Source organism: Bicyclus anynana, chromosome 12 (assembly GCF_947172395.1).
Source record: "Bicyclus anynana chromosome 12, ilBicAnyn1.1, whole genome shotgun sequence".
In the NCBI taxonomy this organism is placed as follows: Eukaryota; Metazoa; Arthropoda; class Insecta; order Lepidoptera; family Nymphalidae; genus Bicyclus; species Bicyclus anynana.
Window position 1 is genome coordinate 7,331,689 of NC_069094.1, and position 26,276 is coordinate 7,357,964.

General features: G+C 34.5%; 5 protein-coding genes across 5 annotated transcripts; 2 read left to right on the plus strand and 3 right to left on the minus strand.

Moving 5' to 3' along the window:
• Positions 1–418: 418 nt before the first annotated feature.
• On the plus strand, positions 419–6,326 carry LOC112042877 (uncharacterized). The gene is made up of 8 exons (XM_052884800.1): positions 419–519; positions 1,188–1,407; positions 2,441–2,713; positions 3,344–3,508; positions 4,316–4,372; positions 4,450–4,788; positions 5,553–5,810; positions 6,158–6,326. Exons 1-8 carry the CDS (start codon positions 419–421, stop codon positions 6,293–6,295), a joined length of 1,551 nt encoding a protein of 516 aa, XP_052740760.1. The 3' UTR covers positions 6,296–6,326.
• A 150-nt stretch (positions 6,327–6,476) lies between these two features.
• Positions 6,477–8,145, minus strand: LOC112042882 (3-oxoacyl-[acyl-carrier-protein] reductase FabG-like). Its single transcript, XM_024078068.2, has 2 exons — positions 8,014–8,145; positions 6,477–7,824 (listed from the first exon to the last, which is right to left on the minus strand). Exon 2 carries the CDS (start codon positions 7,757–7,759, stop codon positions 6,986–6,988), a length of 774 nt encoding a protein of 257 aa, XP_023933836.1. The 5' UTR covers positions 7,760–7,824; positions 8,014–8,145; the 3' UTR covers positions 6,477–6,985.
• Positions 8,146–8,847: 702 nt separating this feature from the next.
• LOC112042842 (3-oxoacyl-[acyl-carrier-protein] reductase FabG) lies at positions 8,848–10,173 on the minus strand. The gene has a single exon (XM_052884517.1). It carries the CDS (start codon positions 9,625–9,627, stop codon positions 8,854–8,856), a length of 774 nt encoding a protein of 257 aa, XP_052740477.1. The 5' UTR covers positions 9,628–10,173; the 3' UTR covers positions 8,848–8,853.
• A 35-nt stretch (positions 10,174–10,208) lies between these two features.
• On the minus strand, positions 10,209–13,814 carry LOC112042841 (3-oxoacyl-[acyl-carrier-protein] reductase FabG-like). The gene is made up of 2 exons (XM_024078012.2): positions 13,658–13,814; positions 10,209–11,021 (listed from the first exon to the last, which is right to left on the minus strand). The coding sequence occupies exon 2, from the start codon at positions 11,014–11,016 to the stop codon at positions 10,243–10,245; it is 774 nt and encodes a 257-aa protein (XP_023933780.1). The 5' UTR covers positions 11,017–11,021; positions 13,658–13,814; the 3' UTR covers positions 10,209–10,242.
• Positions 13,815–16,330: 2,516 nt separating this feature from the next.
• Positions 16,331–26,190, plus strand: LOC112042843 (dnaJ homolog subfamily C member 8). The gene is made up of 6 exons (XM_024078014.2): positions 16,331–16,561; positions 16,685–16,876; positions 18,306–18,434; positions 19,573–19,680; positions 22,929–23,063; positions 24,335–26,190. Exons 1-6 carry the CDS (start codon positions 16,511–16,513, stop codon positions 24,452–24,454), a joined length of 735 nt encoding a protein of 244 aa, XP_023933782.1. The 5' UTR covers positions 16,331–16,510; the 3' UTR covers positions 24,455–26,190.
• The last annotated feature ends 86 nt before the right edge of the window (positions 26,191–26,276 follow it).

Sequence of the window (26,276 nt, forward strand, 5' to 3'; positions counted from 1 at the left end):
GCACGGCGAGTCACAAAGCTGAAGTGGCGATGGAAGGGCACACAGAGTTCGAAGAGCCGATGGACATTGAGGCCACAAGGTACTGGAATGGCCAACCCGCATCAGAAAATGCAGTGTTGGTCGACCCCCCACTAGATAGACTGAGGACATCAAACGGATTGCAGGGAAGCTGGATGTTGGTGCCTCGAAACCGTTGTTTGGAAGTCCATGCAAAAGGCCTATGTCTAGCAGTGGACGTCCATCGGCTGTTAATGATGATGATGAATGAAATGTAATACCTACCTTGTATATAGATTGGTATTTAAACCCTGTAACTTTTGGTTTGGTAACTGCTGTAGCCTGTAAGTAGTGTAGTTATAGTAGTAAGTATACTGTAGGTACTGTATAGTAGTGTAGTAAGTACTGAATTACTAATTTTATGCCTTGTGTTTTCCAGGTTTCTTCGTCTTTGGGGAATCCAGCTGACCATGCTTTGGCACTGCGACAAAAACGTGAGGTTGACTTCATTGGAAATGCACAGTAAGTAGCATGCATTATACCTAATTGATTTTTCTTTTTTTTATTACAATAAATGGGGGTAGGTAAGCAGATGGTCCATCAAGTATGATAAGTGAAAAACCATCAGAGCAAGAGTTTTAAAGTGTCCCGCTGTGCATCATACTGCGCAGTAGGTGTTAGTTATTAAGATTTAAAACTCATGACGTGCCTGTACTATTACAGTGGCAAACGGGGCCTATAGCCAAGTGGCACGTCGATTCTCTTTCTACAAACACTAACGCTTCCAAAAGTAAAAAATGTATGGTAATGACAGATCCGATCGACAACCTGATCACGTGACCTGTCGTTTGATTTTTCGAAGCGTTAGCGACTAAAGGCCCAGGTCCCGGGTGTAGGCATTGACCTATAAAATACTGAGCTTTTCTTTTTTTAGAAATTTTCAGTGCAAATTTTCAGCCTGAAGTTGAAAAGTGGGTGGTGTTTATTCGCGTTCAGCTTTTCACATTCGCGTGCCTCGGCACGTTAAACCATCGGTCCTGACCATTATTGTAAATATCTGCGAAAAACGTACATAATCTTTTTAGGACAAAAATAACAATTTACGTTTTTTTATGCTACTTAACACAATAAATCGGAATCGGTTAAAAATATAAGCTTAGGTAGTACTTAATTGGCTATTTCTTTATCAGATCACTGATTAGGGAGTTGGTCCAGAACCTGCAAAATGCAGCGCGTGACGCTATAGATGCCACTAAAAAGTTCAATGATGGTCTGCAAGAACAAGGGAAACTCTTTAGTGAGAAAATTGTGAACGACATAAAGAGTTTGAGAGAACAAGTCAACAAAGCCGTTAAAAGAGTCACCGACAGGTTCACAGGCGCCGGTACTGGAGTTCTAACTTGCGTAGATGTAAGTAAATATCTATCTAAATAGGTACCTTGAACCTACAAATCCTCCTTCTTTCTAGTGGTAAACTAGAAACTCAGCGTAAATTATTCTTTTTTCACAATTCCCGTGGATTCCGTGGATTTATCCCGGATAAAATATTGCCTTTGTGGTAATCCAGGTTAAAATCTATCTCTATTCCAGTAGTTGCGACGTGAAGGAGCAAAAACAATACAAGTTTAAATTCAAACTACACCGTCTATAATAGTACTCGTATTTTAGGGATGGATCTCTAGTTAAATGCTATTATACTAGAGATTCATCCATCATCCTACTACTATAGTTACGTGCGGCAGTACCTACTTAGGTAGGTATACTGGATTAAAAGGTTTTTTTTCTTCAGAACTCAGAAGAGTAGGTAGTATTATTTAGTAGCCAGACATTTGCTTGCTGAAAACATTTCGCCAGACACCCTTAATGACTGTATTTTGGTCATAGTTGTGGTTGAACTTTAGTTGTAACTTTAAGATGGTAGACAGATGAGCTAACCGAACAGACGCTTGCGATGGTTCACACCTGGCCTTTCAGGGTAGAGTATATTCGTCTGACTATTTTATCTATTCTCTGATTCTACCAAACGGATTTACTAGCTAATTTAATTAAAAGGGAAACTAAGTCTAGAGTAACATTTTGTTTTATCGAGATCGGAATAAAAAACGGACGGACCATTATTCGTTAAAAAAGAAAAGTTTTAACTTGACACCATTGCCATTAAAAATATTGAGGTGTATTTTATGGCACGTCGATACTATTTCTACGTCGATACTTTCTACGATCGAAAGAGAATCGACGTGCCACTTGGTTACAGGGACAGGGTGTCCGACTAACGGTTTTTACAAAGCAATATCTCGTTAATCGTTAATTAAGGAAGATCACATTTGATTAACTTTTAAGTTAATTTTTAAAAATGTAAACGTACACGTTAACTTCCGTTAATATGCAGAAGTCCGTAAATAAGCTTTGATTTACTGAGATGTATAAAAAAGTCTGCTTTCAGTCATTTAGGAAAGAAGTCGACGTCGTCTTTGCCGATACTGTAGAAAAATCCAAAGCGTGTGCTGAAGAAAGAATCAAGGAAATTCGGGAGATGGTTGATGATCTAAGACTATTATCGTTAAACGCTACGGAGTTCGCTAGCCAAGCTGTGGCTGAATTGAACAATTGCCGAGAAAATAGTACAGGATTCCTTGCTACGGGGTCATGCTTTGCGAGCGTTGCTGTTCGAATTGAATATCAGGGAGCTGTGTTTTTGACCCAGAGTGGGTTATTGGTGAGTGGCTTGCTTTTTTACCTCTATAATGAATGAATTTGCTTTTTTGACGGCCTCCGTGGCGCAGTGGTATGCGCGGTGCATTTACAAGACGAAGGTCCTGAGTTCGATCCGCGGCTGGGCCGATTGAGATTTTCTTAATTGGTCCAGGTCTGGCTGGTGGGAGGCTTCTGCCGTGGCTAGTTACCACCCTAACGGCAAAGACGTACCGCCAATCGATTTACCGTTCCGGTACAATGCCGTGTAGAAACCGAAAGGGGTGTGGATTTTCATCCTCCTCCTAACAAGTTAGCCCGTTTCAATCTTAGATTGCATCATCACTTACCATCAGATGAGATTGTAGTCAAGGGCTAACTTGTAAAGTATAAAAAAAATTAATAAGGGCGTGTTTTAGTCTATCATCAGAAAAAAGGGTCAATGGCAGATAGCCCCATAATAATTGATTATGAAACACGGCAAACTTCAAGTCAAGGTATTAGGTACCTTAATCCGACACTGCCCACCAACCATGCGTTGCAGCAGCGTGGTAGGCCTAAGTTCCAAATCCCTTCTCCTATGCCTGATTAAATGAAGTATGCCTGGCCCTGTAGTGGGCCCTTAAAATAGGTTGATGATGAACATACTTTTCAGATTTCTCGCATCAACTTAGCCATTGCAACGTTAGCCGCATCACTGGAAGTCTGTGCCGGTATGCGTCTCGTGACAGCTGGGATAACCTCGGCGAAATACGTGGCACAGATTGGCACCTGCTCAGCTTCCTCCGTGTATTCTTCACTTGCAGGCAATAATGTGTTGGCTTAATAATTGCAACCTCTTGCCATTTTCTCCATACCTAATGTATTGTCTAATTAATGATTTTTTTTCAACAGAGTTCAAATAAATGTTAAATTATTCTGTAAAATATAATAAGTAATACAATACCTACTTAGTGCTTATTTTAAAACCTCAAACCCTATATTAAGTAGCCGTGATATCCCAGTGGATGTGAGTGTGACCTCTGTCTTCGAATTAGAGGGCGTCGAATTAGGGAGGCGGTCCGGGCATGCACCTCTAACTTTCCAAATGCTCATGCATTTTAAGCACAAACCACCAACTAAAGTAACCTGTGATTTTAAGAAATTGAATATCTCGTGTCTCAAACGGTGAAAGAAAAACATCGTGAGGAAATTTGCTTATCTGAGAATTTTCTTAATTCTCTACTTGTGAATGCATTGGGCCAGCGCGGTGGACTATATGCCTAACCCCTCTCATAAGGTTGACTATGGGTTATTGAAAGTAAAGTCTTAATAAATAGATATTTACTACAAATTCAAATACAACACATATGACTAAGAATTCTATTTGATTACAAAATAAATCCTAGCTTGTACAAAGTCGATGCAGGTTGGAAGAAAATAATTCTTTCATTATCTTCTCAAGTGTTGTTCTAATGCACTTTGTTAGGGATTTCCCCACTATTTATTTTCATTATATTTAGTTAATATAAAAAACAAACACATTTACCCGATAACAATAAATGTGGGTAATGTACATACTTGAAATATGTGGATACTGGCTATATATAAACGAATAAAATTAATAAAGAATTAAAAACACTCTTATACTTCCAAGATGCGTAGTTTTCTGTTTCTAACAATAGTTCTGGTCATTTGGGCACAGGTGAGTAAATTTAAAGTAAAATTTATTAAACAAATGTTGTAAAGTTATCATGAATAAAATGAAATTTTATTTCAAAGAACGCAGCGCAAAGTATACAATCTGAAAATGAAATCGATTTCGATGAAAATCATGATTTAGTAGATTTAAAAGAGGCCTCTGAAGACTATACTGATTTACGTGATTTAAAGGATATAAAAGATAAGATTAAGAAAGGTATTTTAGTTGCTTGGGAGGTTTTTAAAGTTGCAGCACAAAATGCAAACACCAAGATTAAGAGATGGGTAGAACAAGAAAAAGAGAGGATTGAAAAGCTAAACAAGATAGTGATTGAACGCCTTAATAAACTGAAAGATGAATTCGAGAGTGCAGTTACTAAAATTACAGTGTCCGGTGACAAAATACGAGATTGCTTAAAGGTGAGTACTTAGGTAGTATTTTCTTATTCATTATCACGAAGAGTATGAGAGGTGTATTAACACAGACTTTCAACATTATAAGCCAATATTAATGGCCCACTACTAGGCCATTCATATTGGAAGAGAGGTTTGAAGCTTAGGCCCACCACACTGCTCCAATGCTAGTTGGTGGACTTAGGATGATAATGTAGAAAGTCCTAAACGTTCCCGATTAGAAGTTATTGATAAAGACCGACGGCTTAACATTCTCTTCGATGCATGGGGGATGTAGCACTGAAAATTTTTCGATTTCGAGCAGTCTCTTGGAAGAAAGTAAAGGTGAACATTTCATAGACCGAAGCATGACCCAAACCCAGGACACGAAGCCACATTGAGTAACTTTTCGACTGACGAGACAGTTAGACAGTAATAGGTCTAGTAACTACCTACTAATCTTTAAAACTCAGCTCCAATGTGGGCTGAAAAGGTCAAATTTTATCTCTAATACAAATTGGTTTAGTGGTTTAGCAGTGAAAATGTAACAAAAAGACAGACAGTCTTATTTTCGCATTTATAATATTAGTGTTGATAGCAGTGTGTGACGTAATCAAACACAATCATGATTGACGCTAGATAAGATCCATTAAATACAAGTTCGATTTTGATAAGCAATGCCGGCTGCCGCAACGTATTTTAATACTTGAAACTTAATTGGACTTAAGAAACATGTAGTTTAATATGCTTTTTGTTAAAGGTAGTTTATCAAAGTAAATTTTTATTCACAGGAAAACAGAAACAATATTAAAACAGTATTCAGTACCATAGCTACAAATATGAAAACATGCCTATCTAACAATTTGAAAAAGCTATCAGACATAGAAAACAACCACGTTTTACTCGACATAGATGACTCTGCATTTTTAGCGAATGTGCATACTAAAATTAGCACAACTTGTAAGGAAAATAATGATAATTGTTTGAATGATATACAAAATGAAATCATTACGGAAATAGAAAACGAAGCGCAGAACATATCTAATAAGGTACACTTTAAAATATTAGTTTTATCTATTGTTAATTATAAGGTACATTTTAAAATATTAGTTTTATCTATTGTTAATTATAAGGTACATTTTAAAATATTAGTTTTATCTATTGTTAATTATAAGGTACATTTTAAAATATTAGTTTTAACTTTTAATAATTCATCAATTTTTATTTGTAAATATAATCCCTTGTATATAATCTTTTTACCTTAGATTAGAACTAATCGAAACAGCGACAATATTATGCACGGCAAGAGTGCATGCAGTAATTCAATCGAGGGCATTTCAATCAAAACCTTAATTATTGCGCATAAGAAGTTTTATATTTTTTTATTTAATTTCAGCACATTGAAGCTAGAAATTCAATTGACGGTCACCTTGATAATACCATAATATGTTTTACTCAAAATTTGGCAGAGGCAGCTAAAACAATAGTCGACGAGGCCGTTAAAATTGTTGAGTGTGTTAAAAATAAAGGTTAAAAACTGTTTAGTTTAATCACAGTTGTTAGAAGCCAACATTAAAAAAATATTAACATTGTCATAACATGGTTTTAATAGTTATACATACCTAAATGTAAATAATCTTGCAATAATAAACAATACATTGACAATACAAAACAATACAAAAATAGTAAAAAAAACGTTATCTCAGTTAAAATTTACAAGAAAATATTAAAAATACTATAAAATACACTAAAACTTGCATTCAATATCCATTTCGATACACTGCACTATTTAAGCATAAGACAGTAACAAAATATTTATGGGTTTACAAATATTAGTAATACAATAAATAATATACAGTATAATTTATTATAGTACACTGGGTACTTTATTTGATTAAGAATAAGTGAAAAGAGAATTTTCTTAATTCTCTGCGTGTGTGTAGTCTGCCAATCCGCATTGGGCCAGCGTGGTAGACTATTGGCCTAACCCCTCTCATTCTGAGGGGATACTGGAGCTCAGCAGTGAGCCGAATATGGGTTGATAATGATGAAGTGAAAAATATTATATAACCTCTTAACCTTAACTTAAAGAGTTTAAGCATAAGTTTTATTCGTAGAAGTAAATAATCCAGTAGAGTCGCAGATGATTACGTTGAAAGATTTTACTGACACAATAACTGATGAATATTAATGATAATACTATTATTACTATATACTAATATTATTAACGAGGGCACATAGCGTGACGACCACCGTCAATTGGTAAAGTAACACCAGTAATATTGCTTGCTGCGTCACTTGCTAAAAATGTGATTACCGATGACACCTCTTTCGTTTCACCGGGTCTACCAAGAGCATAAGTAACTTTACATCTTTCTAAATACTCTGCATAGTCCTGCTCCGACATGCCAGCTCTAAAATGTATATCAGTAATTATAACACCAGGATTGACGGAATTTACACGAACACCCTTTGGAGCGAGCTCAAGAGCTACACATCTCGTAAATTGGTCCAATGCCGCTTTTGATATACAATAGGAAAGCATATTTTCAAATGATCGAAGTCCAGATACACTAGACACGTTAATAATATTTCCTTTGCTTTCAATAAGGAAGGGTGTAGCTAACATTGTTAAATAATAAGGTCCACGAACATTGGTTTTCATAATATTATCGAATTGTTCCAAAGATGTTGTTTCTATTGAGCCATGTGCTAAAATGCCAGCATTGTTGACAAGAACATCTAGTTTCTTGAAATGTTTAATAGTTACACCGATGATGTTTTCAATGTCCTTCTCGTTATTTATGTCAGCTACAATTTTAGTAGGTTGTAATTTGTTAGGAGATAGTTCTTCGCATTTTTTTGAGACCATATCTAAATTTTCTTTATTTCTCCCTGTTAGAACAAGATTTGCACCTTGTTTGGAAAACTCCAAAGCAGTTTCTGCACCAATCCCCGAACTTGCACCAGTAATTAGAACGACCTTTTGCGTAAACATCTTATTTAAGTTTTGTCTCTGGCACAATAATAATGAATATAATTTTTTTTTTTAATATACTAAACCTACGCTTTACGCCACCTGCTGATGTCCTTAAGTTTTCCTAAACCGAAGGTTGCCTGGAAGAAATCGCTACTTAGCGATAAGGCCGCCTTTTGTATGCTGATCTCTTCCTAATTTGTTTTTTATTTCACTTGTTTTTGTCTTTGTGGTGTGCAAATAAAGTATATTTATCTTTATCTTTATCTTTAAACCACCACGTTACACCAGCATTAAAAGTAGAAACTGACAGATTAGAAATATTAGAAAAATAATGAAAACACACTGTTTTTTTTATTTCATTGTTCACTTGATTTATAATTTCTGTATGATTAAATTACCAGACACATATTATTCGTAAACCTTTAAGATAAAGAAATTCATTCGATTGTCACTTCAAATTTTAACGCCTAATTCTCGATCTAGATAATGGGTTACTCCTCACCTAAGTTTTAACACATGTGTAAAAATAAAACATATATTTATATACTTTGATAGAGCGTTGGGAGCCGAATTGTTATATTAGAATACTTTTTGTTTTATCATATTTAATATTTTTTTATTCGATTTTATTTTATTTGTTTGTCACCTTTCGGATAGCACGAATGGATTCAGAAAAATATTAACACTTTTTGTATATAAAATGATAATGTTATCTTTACTTCATATTATCATGGAAAGTACAGTCGTGCGAAAATTAACACAACACAACTTAACGTCACGTCGTTAAAAATATAAATCACGTTCGAAAAGTATTTAAACAAAACTAAAAATGCATTAATAAAAGAAACATTAACTAAATCACATTATATTATTTGGTTTTCTCTGATTCTACATACGATCAATAACATTTATAACTACACTAATATTAAGAGTATAAAGAGGAAAGATTGTATTTTTGTATGTACCGAACAAACTCAAAAACGACTGGACCTATTTAAAAAAATATTTTGTTATTATAAAGCTACATTATCACTCAGTACGTAGGTTATGTTTTATCCCCGTTTTCCCACAGGAGTGGAAACTACGCGCGTGCTAGTAACATAATGTATTTTTTAATGCGGGTACATAGCATGACGACCTCCGTCAATAGGTAAAGTAGCTCCAGTAATATTGCTTGCTGAATCACTTGCTAAAAATGTGATAACAGATGATACTTCTTTTGCTTCACCAACTCTACCTAGAGCATGAGTAACTTTGCATTTTTTTAAATACTCTGTATACTCCAGCTGTGACATACCAGCTCTTAAATGTATATTAGTCATTATAACGCCAGGATTAACAGCATTTACACGAACGCCTTTTGGGGCTAGCTCTAAAGCCACACATCTTGTGAATTGATCCAAGGCAGCTTTTGATATACAATAAGAAAGAGTATTTTCAAATGCTCGCAATCCAGCAACACTAGAAACATTAACAATGTTTCCTTTGTTTTCCGTCAGGTACGGCGTAGCTAGCATAGTTAAATAATAAGGTCCACGAATATTAGTTTTCATAATATTATCATATTGCTCTAACGATGTTGTTTCAATGGTACCATCTGCTAAAATACCAGCATTATTGATAAGAACATCAAGTTTTTTGAAATGTTTAATGGTAATATCAATAATGTGTTCTATGTCCTTCTCATTATTTAGGTCAGCGATAACTTTTATAGGTCTCAATTTGCTTGGAGATATCTGTTCACACTTTTCTAAAACAATGTCCAAATTGTGTTTGTTTCTTCCTGTAAGAACAAGACTGGCGCCTTGCTTGGAAAATTCCCAAGCAGTTTCAGCGCCAATTCCAGAACTTGCACCAGTAATTAATACCACCTTTTGCGAAAACATCTTACCTGTTTGACAAAAAGTTACTTATTTTAAAATAATGTACCGAGTTCGTGGTGGCACAAAAAATGTTTAAAGTTACCCAGAGCATTTTGTGCTATCATTTACTTTGGTCAAATAAATTTTACTCGAGATTATTGTCTTAATTAGACTGAAAAGATAATTTATTGTCCTGCTACTTACAATAATCTATACTTAAAATAAATCTGTAGAGAGGTCAATTCTGTACATAAAATATATGTCTAAAATAATGATTCAATGGGTGATTAGTGATCGATACTGATGCCAAAAATGTAATCAGTAGAATTTTTGTCTGTCTGTATGTTCGTTATAGAAACAAAAAGTACTCGACGGATTTTAACGAAACTTGGTACAATTATTCTTCATACTCCTGGGCAGGTATAGTATTTTTTTCATTACGCTATGATCACTAGCAGAGCAGTGAAGGGAAATGTTGGGATAACGAGAGGAGTTACCCCATTTTTACAGTGATACTACTGTTAGACTGTAGAGGCTGGATTAAAGAGGTCTAAGGGGGACGAAGTCGCGGTCATCCGCTTGTAATGAAATAAAAAAATACAAACTTGTTTTAGTAAAAATTTTATTTATAAACATCGTTCAACGAGGGCACATTGCATGTCGGCCACCATCAACGGGTAAGGTAGCTCCTGTAATATTGCTCGCACCTTCGCCTGCTAAAAACACGATAACTGAAGTTACTTCCTTTGTTTCTCCAGGTCTACCAAGGGCGTGTGTAGTTGCACATTTTTTCAAAAACGCTTCATATTGTTCATCGTTCAATCCATCTTTTTTGTGTAAACCAGTAGTGATAACTCCAGGGTTTACAGCATTAACACGAACGCCCTTTGGAGCAAGCTCTAGAGCAACACATCTAGTAAATTGATCCACTGCTGCTTTCGACATACAATAGGCAAGGACATTTGGGAAAGATCTCATGCCAGTTACACTAGAAACGTTTACAATATTTCCCTTGCTCTTAATAAGGTGCGGAGTAGCTAACATGGTCAAATAGTACTGACTACGCACGTTAGTGCCCATAACTCTGTCGTACTGTTCAAGAGACGTGGTCTCTATAGATCCCGATTCTAACACACCAGCGTTATTTACCAATACATCAAGTTTATTGAAATTATTGATACTGGTTTTTATGATATTTTCAACATCGTTTTCTTTATTAATATCAGCAATAATAACCAAAGGTTTCAGTTTATTCGGAGAAACTTCTTCACATGTTTTAGATACTTCATCAAGGTTTGACTTATTTCTTCCCGTTATTATAACATTTGCTCCTAGTTTGGAAAACTCTTTGGCGCTGTCAGCTCCAATCCCAGAACTTGCACCGGTAATAAGCACAACTTTATCCGTGAACATCGTACCTGCCCGAGAAAATTTAAATATATTTAAACGAGCTACTCTTTTACATAACTTAATCTACTTATTATAGATACGTGTACATAATATATCTCTATACAATATGTATCTCCATAATGAAGTTGACGGTTTAGATAAAACTTTTTAAGTATTTAAAATTTACATTAAACGGGTTTTTTTCAAGGAAAACTCGATGTTTCAAAAACAAATCTGAACTCAGATTTATTTTTCTTCTGACGCCTTCTTTTTTTGGATTTTGAGTCGACATGAAATATGATCCAAGCTCCTTTACAGATTTTTAGTAAACGTACCAACATTGTAACATTGTAGTACGAGTAACATCATGTTCATGTTCCATGAGCATGAAGTGATAATTTTCGCTCAAGGTTGAAAACTGATAAATGATACGGCGTGATGCTACTATCTTAAAATACGTCTATAGAATATGCTGTAAATATAAGTTAATATTTTAGATATTATAATAAGCAATTGCGGTATTCAATAAATTATTTATGTATATCCGTTTATGATTAAGAACATTAGGCACTACTTCAAGTGGAATTAGTTTTAATAAGTACTATTAGTGCGATTTTCACTGAAACAACGTTATGACCTGCCACATGATAGTCATGGTCATTTAAAATCGCAAAAAGATAAATCATTTCAATATTTTAATTTAGTGGCTCAAGTTTTTAATTGTACATCGAGATAATAAATCGGACTCTAAGCTAACTAAGCTTCAAGTTTGACGTAAATTGTCGAAGCAAGTATATAGAAAGTCATTATGACTGTGACTAATTTTCTTACTCCACTTTGTCTCTTATTAAACGGACTACTCAAAGTATACTTACAGAAATAACAGAATTATAGTTCGATATGGCATCTTCTACCTACATACGTATAGCATTACATTTTTTATACAAACCAGTTTTCGACACCGGTTGTGACTTGTGAGCAAAAAAGATACCTTCTATCTCCAATACTGAGAATATAGATATTCAAGAACCCGCGTCTCTTCCGCTAATCACCTGCCACACTCTGCTTACCTAATACTTACTTATTACTCGCTTATGCGAAAGAGAACCTAAAGTGGTTTCTAGTCCTAGTTAAGGGTTATGACAATGATCATCTTGGTTTTTGACTTATGTCGATATTATAACAAGCCTGCCAATCTGCATTGAAGCAGCTTGGTGGGCCTAAGCGCCATATCCACAGTCCTATAAGGAAGGAGGCATAGCTCTGTAGTGACTAGTGGATCGTTGATAATTGATAATATTTATAAAGTTGCTATGCACAGCCGTAAGGCACAGACGTAAAGGCAAAAATCAGTAGATATAGTTTAAATTAATTAAGTTAACTAAAGTTCGAAGAGCCAATGGACGTTGGCGTCTCAAAATGCTGGAATGGCGCACTAAAAAGCGCAGTGTTGGTCAACCCTCCACCAGGTAGACTGACGACACCAAGTGAATTGCAGGGATTCGCTGGATATCGTGATGTTTAGAAGTCCCTACAAAAGGTCGTGACGTTAACTATTTTTATAAGTTAATTATATTGAGTCCTGTCGTGACCACGATCCATGCAACTGGGTCGAAATATCGACATTAAAACACCCCAAAGTTTAAATAGGTTAATACATAACAATAATAATTATATTGTATATATATAAACTTTATCAGAAAAACGACTTTTCGTTCGTTTAATTTTTTAATAAAATTTCCACGTGGCTCATGGACTGGAAATTTACATGAGCCCATTTTGGGTTCATGGACTTGTGAGCTAGAAAATATGAGGTTTTGTCATGGACATTGTTATCTTTTAACTTTGAGATATTCTGTATTGTTTTTAGGTTTTTTATAAGAACCAATCCCTATTTAAAAGTCCGCAAAACCAAAATAACTATACTAATAAGTATGCTTCAAAAATTTAAAAGAAAATTACTATTAATAAGTACCTACTGAGAGCAATGGTAATTTTATACTATAAATCCTACAAAATCATCGCAAAAAGTGATCCAAATAATAGGCTACAACACTAAGCGCACACATGCACAATTTTGTCTTTAATTCCATTTTAATATATTTATGTCTATATAGTTTTTACACTTTCTGAACACACAACTCGACATTGTAGACGATATTTAGGTATTATATGTTTACGTTCGTTGTTGACCACAACTAACATTGAGTTGTTGTATAAATTTCCTCTTTTGATTGCCTCATTTTTCATGCGCTAGTAACACATGTAACAGCATTTAATATGATTGACTGTGAGCCCACATTGGGCTCACGCACTTGTGAGAAGAAATTGTTCTGAAATTGGGATGACTGGACTGTAAACGAGTGAAACCAACCAGGTAACCAACACTAAGACAATGCAAGAGAAACAATAGAAAATTTAAGAAAATTCAGATGTATCGAAAACTTTCGAAACCATGGAAATTATAAGAAAAAATATTAGGTATTATATTTGTGCGTAAAATGGTCAAAATGTTATCCGTAAATATTTTTTAATAAGTTATTGGAGATATCTGTGCTGATTCGTAAAATATTATCTTACATATTACAGTTAAAATATTAATACAATTACTATTTACAAAATAATTTAATCTTATGTGTTTAATTAAATCAAATGACAGATTTACCTAAAATACACAGGACAACAGCAACAGATTAACGTGATTGACGCTGACGTAACAGTGACAGTGAAAAAGTACACACTACACAAATCTACCTACTAGCTTTTCATTTCAAACTCTCAAGGCAAGCCACAGACTACAACGCTAATACTTTCGAGCTAAGCCGATTAGTCTGGCCCATCGAGATAATTATATTTAGGAGTTTGACTGATGAAAATAGAGACTGAAATCGACCGGCAAATTTAAAACGAAATTAGCCCTTCATTTTGTTTTAAATTTGTCAGTCGATTTTACCGGTTCCCAAAACAATAGTGCAAATATTATTTAATTTTTTTTCACTATGTAGTTTTTTCTTACATATACGTTTTATAATAAAGATTAGTAGTTTTTTAATTTGCCGGGCGTGTTCAGTCTCTACCTTTTGTTAATTGGCGATATTTTTATTGAGTTGATTAAAAATGCACACAAAGTATATGGCCGCACTGATGACGTCACAATACCTCTAGAGACCATTTATGTCATGAAAAATATTATTATATCTATACTAATATTATAAAGAGGTAAAGTTTGTAAGTTTGTCAGTTTGTAACATTCTTTAAATGGGGTAATTCTATATTCTATATCTATACTAATATTATAAAGAGGTAAAGTTTGTAAGTTTGTAACATTCTTTAAATGAGGTAATCTTTGGAACTACTGGTCCTATTTTAAAAATTCTTTTACCAATAGAATGCTACATTATCGAGGAGTGCTATAGGCTATATTGGTATCATATATATTAGCCGAGTTAACACAGTTTTTGTCATACAGGTCGGACCGAAACTTATTCGCATGCGCTGCCTTAACCACTGTGTAAAATTGAAATTAATGTATAGAGACTTTATGTATCTTTAAAAGTTCTACAAAAAAGTCCGCGACACCATATATCTATCTTCTATATATTAGCAGATATAGTACCTTTTGTGTTTAAAACATTATTAATTTTATATACTTAGGTTTACGTCATTATTTATACAACTAAACTTTAATCCTTATTTAAATAAATTATTTAATAATCACAAGGATATTATGGAGATAATATTTGCTCTGTACAGTATGTTAATTAGTTAAATAGTTTCGGAGATGTTTCAAAATTTCTAAAAGACGCAGAAATTCCGCTATATGACGCCCCGCGCTTTCATTTACGTAGTTCCCGTTCCCGTGTGAATAAAACAATTTTCCAAATCGGTCCAGTAGATCCAGAGATTACCTCCTACAACCACACAAACTTTACCTCTTTATATTATTAGCATAGAAGTATCTATTTCCCTTGGTCATCGCACCACTCTCGAAGGGCTGGACCGATTTTGCTAAGGGTAGGAGTAAGATAGAGAAGTTATAGAGTAGGGTAGGGTACGGGTAGGGAAGCGTAGGGGTAGTGTAGGGGTCGGATAGGCGTGAGATAAGGGATAGGGGTAGGAAAGGGGTAGGAAAGGGATAGGGTACGGGGAGGGTAGGGGTAGGGTAGGGGTTGGGTAGGGTACGGACGAAGGAGCGGGCGTCCGCTAGTGATTATATATTACGGTATTCGTCTACAATAGGCTACTTGCCTGCATTGGTAAAACAAGAAGATTTTTTTGCATTTAAGCAGTTTGTATGCCTAGAAAATCGAATCACATTTTTATTTTTAAAAATAATCTCGGAATATTTTTATAAAACAAAATTATACTTTTATCACGTCACCGCAAACACTAATCATAAACTGTGACGTCATTCACTAAATTCGATTGGCGTTTGCGGTAACTTGACGTATTACGATGTAATCCATAACTGCGTTCCACTTGGTTCCTCACAGTATTAGTGTTCTGTGTTCCTAACGATCTCACTCACAACTGCAGTCTTTCCCATTCCACTTGCATGCGAACACTGATGGACAACTTTTTGCACGCCACTGCTGTCACCGTAAAAACTATTGCTATAGAATCGATGTTTCATTGATGTAATCGTTTTCGTCTTGTAAAGAGCTCCATAGAATGCCGGTTTGTGCAGTAAAACTTGTAGTTGTTTCATTTGTTACCTTTGTAATAAAAACAATTTCTAAAAAGAATCGATTCTTTTGACGGAACAGCAAAAAATCGATCAAGTAATCGAATATTCTGTGGATCGTTAGGTAAGCGATGTGTTTGTTAGGCTGTGTAAAAATTACGCATGTGAGTATTTCGAGTCAAATTTATAGTTGTGTATAGTGTATGGACACAGAATATATTTAATGGTGTTGTATATTTTCGATGTGCGAGGTAAACCCTCGTCCCCCTCAAAAAACGACAAACTTTTTTGTTAGTGAATTTGGGTGCGAAACAGGTCCATAGCCTAAATAGTCAAAGCCCTAAAAAAAACGACAGACAATTTTGTTCGTGAATTTGAGTGCGATGCATCTCCATTTTGTAATTCCTCTATGGCGGGAGTCGATATTAATGCAAACTTTGAATGCATGTAAAATCAAAACTATTTGATATTTTTAAATAAAACCAAAACTAGTGTATCTGTATATTTAAAAGCCCTAATGTAACGAAGTTACAAATGATTTTGCGTACCTAGTAACATTATCCATTCTTGAGTGTGATGCGTCTCCATATCTAATTCCTCTATGTTTGCCATAGACAAATACATTTTGCTCGTACTATATTCTTGAGATTTTTGCTCTTTGGCAAATATTTTATTTTACTTTGAAGTGTGAAGTGAAAATAAATTTTTATTCATGAGCCATTTTAGAAAGTATTGATTAATTTGGTATCTCTCTCCTATTTCTAAATTATAACCAAATCTTATTTTGTCGTCTCATACGTATTATATATAAATGGTACGCTTGTAATTACAAAAATGTCTTCCACGACACCAAGGAAAGAATCCTTCGAGGATTTTTATTCAGAGGTAATGAACGTCAATTTTAATAACTTATTTCCTATTAAACTTATTCTACTTAGGTACTGAACTAAGTCGTGCGTAATTTAATCTTTGTACAAAATAACTCTTTTGTTTTTATTTACTTTTTAGGTTAAGGAAATAGAAAAACGCGATTCCGTGCTGACTCCAAAACAACAAATAGAGAGGTTGCTACGACCAGGGTCCACGTATTTTAATTTAAATCCATTCGAGGTGCTTCAAGTTGATCCAGAAGCAAGTCTAGATGAAATTAAAAAGAAATACAGACGGCTATCAATACTTGTTCATCCTGATAAAAATATTGTAAGTCAGTTTTTTATAAACACTTACACATAATCTTCGTTTATTGAAATTTAACAAAACACAGATGTATAGCAAAATACAACTGTACTTGTGTTAATTTAAAATCATGAATAATTCAAGTTTATTACTTGTAAAAATTAATTTGGTATTGTTTGATTTATTTATATAAAATTTCATATTACTTATTTTAATTTACACAAATTAATTGATTATGAATTATTTATATACTTAAATAGCACAATATTTTTGATTATTTACTAAACAATATATAGGTCTATGTAATCATTATAACAAGTGCTCCATTCAATACCAAGTTTTTGGTTTTGGTACATATATCATACCTAAATATGATTTCTATAATACAAGTTAAACATGTGTCACACTATTCTATGTTCTTAGTTTGTCTATTTAAATTATCAATAGAATTCCACTAGTACTTGAATCTTGTAAATGTGTATAAATATTTTCTGTGTGCTCGCTTATAACATCTCATGTAGTTGAAGAAGATTCAAATCCCTTTTTGCTGAGACGGTGTATCCGTCAACATTTGGTTTTTATCCACAGATGGAACCGTGGATAGCCTGCGGCAACCAGCACCACTCAATCATTAGGTAAGGGAAGGTTAGGACCTATATAACTAGCTTAGGAGCTAGTGGTGTGATATTGAAAAACTTCAGAGCCAAATATAGTTTTTCTATCATACAAACATTACATAGTACATATACAATTTTTTGGATGTTGTAAAGCATTAAAATCTCTTTTCCATATGACCATTACATTAAAAATATAAATCTATAAGTACAACTGTTTTATTAAGGTTACACATCTATTGATCCTTAATTGCTAGAAAATCAAGATGGACTTAAATTTAAAAAATAGCTTGAAAGCTTTGGAATCTTTATTTTTTTGTTTTTATATATATACTGAGCAATCAGCTACAAAAGCCAATGAGAGTACTTTATGGGTATTATGATTACTGATTACCAAAAAATTAATAAATAAATATGAGTTATTTAACTCAAAATAGTAATGAAAAACATTTATTGTACTTTTTTCTAAATCAAAAGTTAAAAGCAATTTTAAAGAAATTTTTAAGATAAAAGAAAAAAGAATTTTTAAATTTGAAATGTAGAAATTCTGAGAGTGTCTTTATAAAGTCAAACATTATCATACATTTTGGTGAAAAGCCCAGGAAAATCTGTTAAAGACAGACAGACAGATGTGACAGAGGTCTTTGTTTTACAGCAGTGTATAAGAACATGACTGTGATTTAAAATTTCATGCTGTAGGAATAGTTTATTTCACCAATACAGTAACATTTTATATTTACAAATGAACACAAAAGAATAATTTCCTCTTATTATACAAATAATCTTATTTGTGATATTAAAACAATTATTTCATATTGGCCATTATATTTCTATTTCAGGATGACTCTGAGCGTGCCCAGCAAGCTTTTGAGATAATAAATAGAGCATGGAAAACATTGGAAAGTGAAGACACAAGGAAAAAATGTTTGGACATTTACCAAGAAGCCAAAGAGCGCACAGACCATATGGTAATTATAAATGAAATGTGGTGTTAGCAGTTAGCACAATAAAATAACCCTTGTATGCCTAGCATCTGTCCAAACACAATCCTTGTTAAGGCAAATAGACAAAATGTCAACCAATTCTTTCATCCCATTGCAACAAAAGAGCCACAACATAGCAATATCTTTGCTTGTGCTACTATTGCTTGACATTTGTCTATTTCTCTGCACATGCACTTTGTTTGATTGCATGTTGGACCCTCTGATGCAATAGAAGGGTTGTAAGTTTTCAGAAAGTCTGTATGTCTGTAGCATCATAGTTCCCAAACAAATGGATCTATTTTGATGTGGCTTCTTTTAATAGAAAACTAATTATAAGTTGAAGGACCTATGCAGAACAGAGTCGATATGACTTTCAGCTTTAAATCAATTCATCATTCATCATCATTATCAGCCAATGGACGTCCACTGCTGGACAGCATCCAGCGGCTCCCTGCAACCCGCTTGATGACTTCACTGTCGGCCCACCTAGTGGGGGGCCGACCAACACTACTCTTTTCGGTGCGGGGTTGCCATTCCAGCACCTTGGGACCCCAATGTCCATCAGCTCTTTGAACTATGTGGCCTACGATTCGCAACTTGAAAAAAAATCTCTAAAAAATAACAACATAAAAATCTCTAAAAATTGTAAATTTATTAACAGATTAACGTGACTAGACGTTGACATGAGAGATATAAAAGTAAACAAGAACAGTCTGATATAAAAACTTGATGACGTTTCGAAAAGTCGTGCGTTTAATGCGCAATTTTAAGTATCAACGGGAACATAGTGAAGCAGTGGCACCACCCCACGCACACCTCGCTTCCAAGTCCCACCCGCAATTGCTTCATATGTGTTGATTTTAGCGTACTTTAAGCACTACTTCTGTGTGACACTCGCAGCTAATTTCCAAAACCTCAAAGTTTGCATCAGAGTATGTTCATCCTGGTTCTGCATTTTTGCATTGATCGTGCAACTGCGTTTATAATTTATAGTTATGCCCCATAATATATTCTTAATCATTACATACTCATTAGAAAATTCTTGGAAATTTCTAATGTGTGTAACTATTTTCTTGAAATATTTTTATTAATACACATTTTAATACATACATAATTGTTTTAGATTGAACAAAAACGTAAGAAACAAAGAAAAGAAAACAGGATGGCTGAAGGTATACCAGAAGATGATCCAGATAAATATAAGCATTCAATATATGTGATGACTATGAAGGTACATAACTTCAATATAATCTTGGATAGAAGCAGGCGTTACTTTGCGGAAGTTCATCATGATTATATAATGATTTATTTATTTTGCTATCATCCGCGAAAATTCGGCGAACCCATGCGACAACGTCACCCAGGTCCGACAAAATACTCTCTACGTACTGATGTTGACTCTACAACGTGCAATTGCAATTGCACGTTGTAGAGTCAACATCTCCTGAGGATGCTCCGGTTTCGGGGTGAAACGTACGTAGAGAGTATTTTGTCGGACCTGGGTGACGTTGTCGCATGGGTTCGCCGAATTTTCGCGGATGATAGCAAAATAAATAAATCATTCAATATAATCTTTATATAACAAAGTTATTGGTTTATACATGTATATGTCATAGCCATTGGGTTGTATTGACCAGCTAATAGAACACCTAGGCAGTTCATGAAACCCCAGCATTCATTGAAATTGCTAAATTTTTTTGCTTTATTGTTATCCTTGTTATCCTGTAGTTATTGATGAGTTATAATATTTGGAGGGTGAACATGAGTTCACAAAATATGACACCTGAAAATATGATTGTAATATTTGAAAATTCCCTGATTTTTTGTTGTTTGGCCATAAATTGACCATGACCATGAGATCATAAATTATGATACACTTAGTAATGACTAGCGGACGCCCGCGACTTCGTCCGCGTAAATTTCGATGTCAACTTTACTACTACCCCTACCCTACCCTACCCCTACCCTACCACTACCTCAACCCTACCCAACCCCTACATCTACCCTACCCCTACCCTACCCCTACCCCCACCCTACCCCAAACCTATTCCTATCCTACCGCTACCTTACCTACACTCTACCCCCATCCTACCTCTACCCTCCCCGTACCCTATCCCTTTCCTACCCCTATCCCACCCGTACCCCTATCTTACGCCTATCCTACCCCTACCCTACCACTTTCCTATCCTACCCGTACCTCTACCCCTACCCTACCACTACCCTAAACCCGGCCCTAAACCTAGAGTACCTTCGAGAGTGGTGGTATGACCAAGAGAAATAGAGACTTCTATGCTAATAATATAAAGAGGTAAAGTTCGTGTGGTTGTAGGAGGTAATCTCTGGATCTACTGGATCCCAATAGAAAGCTACGTTATTTGCGAGTGTCATAGGCTATGTTTGATCCCCATATTCACACGGGAACGGGAACTACGTAAATGAAAGCGCCGGGCGTCATATAGCGGAATTTCTGCGTCTTTTAGAAATTTGGTATTATCTCCGAAACTATTTAAGTAATTAACATACTGTAAAGGGCAAATCTTATCTTCATAATATCCTTGTGATTATTAAATAATTTATTTTAATAAGGATTAAAGTTTAGTTGCATAAATAATGACGTAAACCTAAGTATATAAAATTAATAATTTTTAAAACACAAAAGGTACTATATCTGCTAATATATAGAAGATAGATATATGGTGTCGCGGACTTTTTTGTAGAACTTTTAAAGATACATAAAGTCTCCATACATTAATTTCAATTATTCACAATAGTTAAGGCAGCGCATGCGAATAAGTCTGTTTAAGAGGATTTTCAGTCCGACCTGTATGACAAAAACTGTGATAACTCGGCTAATATATATGATACCAATATAAAATATAGCCTATAGCACTCCCCGATAATGTAGCATTCTACTGGTGAAAGAATTTTTAAAATCGGACCAGTAGTTCCGAAGATTACCCCATTTAAAAAATGTGACAAACTTACAAACTTACAAACTTTACCTCTTTATAATATTAGTATAGATATAATGTGGATTTCACATAAAAATTATATAGAACTCTGAATCTGGGCAACCCGACTCCACACAATCTTGTTTGCCCTTTGCCTAAAGTGTTTGTAAAGAGCGAAGCCAGCAGATCTCGACAGCTCCTGGATGTAGCTGGCTGAATGAACAGGCGACAGAGAGATCCAGAGAAACCTCCTAAAACACCACATTACACTACTTATAACTTAAGAACGGCTGCTGATTTGTCTGGAAATTGGTGGGGAGGTAGCTTATAAACAGGAGATGGACATAGGTATAGGTAGGGACTTAGGGTATAGGTAGGGAAGAAGTGCAAAAGCAAAGCTTGATTGGGTCCGCTAGTAATAGTAATAACACGACTCTACAAAAAAATTTTCGTTCTTTGTCCTTAAGTTTATACTATTTTCCAGTTGGTTATGCACAAAAACGAAAAGAAAATACCTTTTTTCGGTATAAAGTTTGCTTTTGTGATAGTTATAATAATAATACTCATTTTTAAATTTTTTCATAAATTTTAATTGATTTTAATATTTTTAAAAAGACCGCGCGGTGAGAGTTTGATATTAACGTTTACACTGTGCCGCTAGATGGCACCCGAGTGATAAACAATCATCAGGTGTTATTTACAAGCCCAGAATAACTTAAAATGTCGTCAGGAAAGTGCAAATACGATGCTGATGCATTTTGTTTTATATGTGGTCAATTTTTTAAAGTTCATGGGCTGCAGGATGTCATTAAAAGTACATATGCTGCATGCTCATTTGGATAAATTTAAAAACAATATGGGAGCCTATTCCGAAGAGCAAGGAGAATGTTTCCATCAGGACAACATGAATTTTGAACAACGCTATCAAGGCCAATACAATGAAAACATGATGGGCGACTATATTTGGGGTTTATTGAGAGAAAGTAGCTATGAACATAAAGAAAAAGTAAAAGTTTTTTTCCACTTTTAAGTTATTTTCCACTTTTCTGTAAGCTAATTTGATAGTAAAACTTAATAAAAATAATAAACATTTTTATTTCAATAGTTTTATTTTCAATCAAAAATTGAAATCCGAGATTTTTAAAAATTTCGTTCAATCAGTCTTCTAAACACAAAAGCAAACTTTTTCATGCCATATATTTTTTTTCCGTCTAATTACGACCTAAACTATCGAAATTTAATGCTTTGCAATCAAAGTCAAATTTCATGTTGACCCGTGTAATTAGCATAAATGTGTAGTGTCAAGATATTTTTTTTTTATAATATGTCCAATATTCCCATTCCCCTCCAACTAGTCGGGAAAGACTGTGCTAGGAGTGGAATGCAATAGACCAACGGGGTGTGGAATAAACCACCACCCTTCGGTGATGAGTCCGACCGCTCTTACCGCTGAGCTATTGAGGCTATTTATATTGAGCATTATGGGTGAAATTCTACCCACACATAATCAATATGTTTAATATTCCAGCTGTTTGCCGATATGGAGCGAAAACGCCAACACCTTGAGACTCGAGACATGGAAGAGAGGAAACGGAAGCGGGAAGCGGAGATAGAGCAAGAGGAGCAAATGTCATTTGAAAAAGAATGGGCTAAAAACTTTGAGGTAACGCTTCATCATTATTCGTATAAATTTTTTACTTTAACTTAGTATTAGGAGTATAGTTACAAAAACATCACATCAGGGTTATCATATTTGTTAATTTTGGCATGTTGCAAGTTGCAATATGAACCCTCAATATAAAGTAAAGGTGCCAGACTCATCATTGAGAGGTGATTCGATCCGCTGCGTCGACTTTTCCTACACCTACCAGTCTAGTGGTCATATTTAAAAGTTATAGCATAAATTCTTGAAAAATAAAATACAAAACCCTTCTTGCAGTCAGGTAAAAAATAATAACCAACTGGGATGTTTAGCGAACATTTTTGAATTTTTAATCTGGAATAGGATGTTTTCCTCTTACCATTAGATTGGCTTTCTATTTTGAATTGTAACTATTTCTGCTCGGTGGTCAAGTGGTCAGATCAAGGCCCTGAGGTTGTTCTTGGAAATTTTCAGTAAAAAATTTCATTCCGGAGTTAGGAAGTTGGAAGTGTTACACCTCTGACCTGAGGAGAGCTCGTGAAACCGTCGGTCTTGGTTATTATTATCATTAACATTTGACTATATTTAAGAAAGTATAATTATAGTCGGAAGCAATCTTTATGACAATACCGAGCATCGTGCTTCAGCTGTCATTCGCACGAGAGTTTTTTTAAAGGACGTTAAAATGCGTCCAAACACAAATGCATTCCCAAGTATATGTTCACACGACAGCCTTTTTAAAACACGACGTTTTTTTAATCGAGCAGTGTTGCATTTTCAATTTTGGGCGTTTCCAACGCCCAAAATTGAAAATGCAACACTGCTATGCACAATAGACTATGAATTAAATTAAAAACGTAAATAAAAGTGCCAACGCTGGGTTTTAACGTATCGCTTTTTTATGCCCTCATTCGCACGAGAGTTTTTTTAACGGACTTTAAATGTAGATGTAATGTAAAAGCGTTTAAATGTAGTATGAAGTTAAATTAAGGTCTATTTCGAAAGCCCAAAATTGAAAATGCAACATGCTCGAAAAACACCGTCTTGTTTTAAAAACACTGTCGTGTGAACATATACCTGGGAATGCATTTGTTGTATTTGAACGCTTATTTAACGCCCGTTTAAAAAAACTCTCGTGCGAATGTAGATTTACTCTGAAGCACACTGAAGCAGCTTAGCGAGTTAAACCTCCAAATGCCTTCTTTATCAGGAGGTTGATAATGACTGTTACTGCTTTTTTAAAAATAATATTCAATGGCGGAAATTAAAAGATTTGTATGGTTAAATTTCAGGAGTCTCGACAAAATAGGGTAGACAGTTGGAAAACATTCCAGTCTGGTGGAAGCAAGGAGAAGAAAAAGAAAAAAATTATGGGATTCAAGCCTCCGAAACCTAAACCTGAGAGCAGATAACTATGCCTTATAATTATTATAACTTTACATATGCTCCATTTACTAATAAATCTATGAAACTCGTTTAGTACGGCCAAGATAAATATTGTAAACAAACATCGGCGTGCACATGGTTTCTGAACATGGTGATCTGGACTCATAAATTGGGTATTTGACTAACTGGTATATTGAATTTTATGATTTTTTTTCGGGAAAGTTGAGTAAATATTAACTAATCTATACAAATATTATAAAGAGGTGAAGTTTGTGTACTTGCAGGGGTAATCTCTGGATCTACTGGACCGAACATACCTTTAAAAAAAAAAATAACTACAGTAACGAAACACGCAACGCTACGCCCGCGCAGATTCGGGCTGGTTCTTCTTTCTGATACTTTTTGATTTTCCTTATGAAAAACAAACAACAATAATTGTTTACAATATTTATCACCTGTTTGCTGGCCTTCCTTTAGATTATAATAAAATTCCGATCCCAATAAAGTATGAATATAAATAATTTAGAAAGACTCTTTGACTAATTTTAAGTAACAATTTCGATTCAAGAATTTATGTATCAATAACCCGTAGACAGAGAAATTAATAGACAACTAATTGGCGTGCCATAGTAAATCTATCATTAAAATCTATTCCTAATTGAGAAGTTGTCAAACTTGTTTGACAATTTGTCGTCGTTGTGCCTGAAAAAACTGCGTACGTCTGTCGTCGAAAAGAATCGCATTGTCTCATTTATATAGTCTACGCTTAAGTACGAATGCTTATCTATTTGTCTATTACTTCTCAGTCTATGCAACAACCTATATTGCCTGTGAGTTGCATATAAACATTGTAGTTTCTCAAAAAATCCTAATGGAGTAGCATCACATATTATGTCCATTTACATCAGAACCAGTGTGTTGTATAATGACCTATAATAAGAATTAAATGTAAATTATTATTTTTCCCTGACACCTCAACACCTTTATACCGTTTGTGTCTATGAAGGTGTGATGTCACATCACACTGAAAAGTGATTAAATATAGCATCTTGCGTTCATTCATAGACAATTCACGTGCACAATACCAATGTGTGTGACTGTTGAGGTTCTAAAATAATTTTAGATATTCTATTTTTGAAAGACAGTTTGGCTTTATACTAGTATGGTGACAGCTCAAAGGCGGTATGTAAACTAAAAGAACGTCAGTAAAGAAGGAATGCATAATTAAATTATTTTACAGTGGTAAAACTAACAGTATATTACGATAATTAAAAAGAAAATTCTGCTTTGCTGACGCTCCTTTAGTACCTCCACTAAACAACTAAAGCCAAACCGTCTTAATTAATGTTTAATAAAATTAATCCTGTTTTTGACATTTTGTGTTCTTGCTATTGACTTTGGTGATCATTTATTTATTAAGTTCATTTACTCTATTGTGTTTTTATTTTAAGTAGATTTTTAAAATAATCTAATAGTAGTTATCTAAAGTTTGTCTCGAAATTTTGTTTCAGATTTATTTGTGAATGCTCATTGTGATGTAAATTAAACTAAAGATGCTTTAACGAATTTTGTTGATTAGGCCCACAATGAAGAGGTCCGTTGATTGTCCTTTATTTTGAAACATAATAAGAAACATAAAAGTTGGCGTTGATTAATAATAATAATAGATAGAATCTGATTACCTACTGATAAGTAGACTTCATAGTTATAGAATAAATTAATTATAAGGTCGCATTAGAAAGTAAAGAATGATTAAAGATTACCTTGTATTTTTATTATTGCGTGCGTGCGTGCGTATACTCTTATAAAATCGTTTACTTCCGTAAACTATCGCCTGTGAGAGGAAAG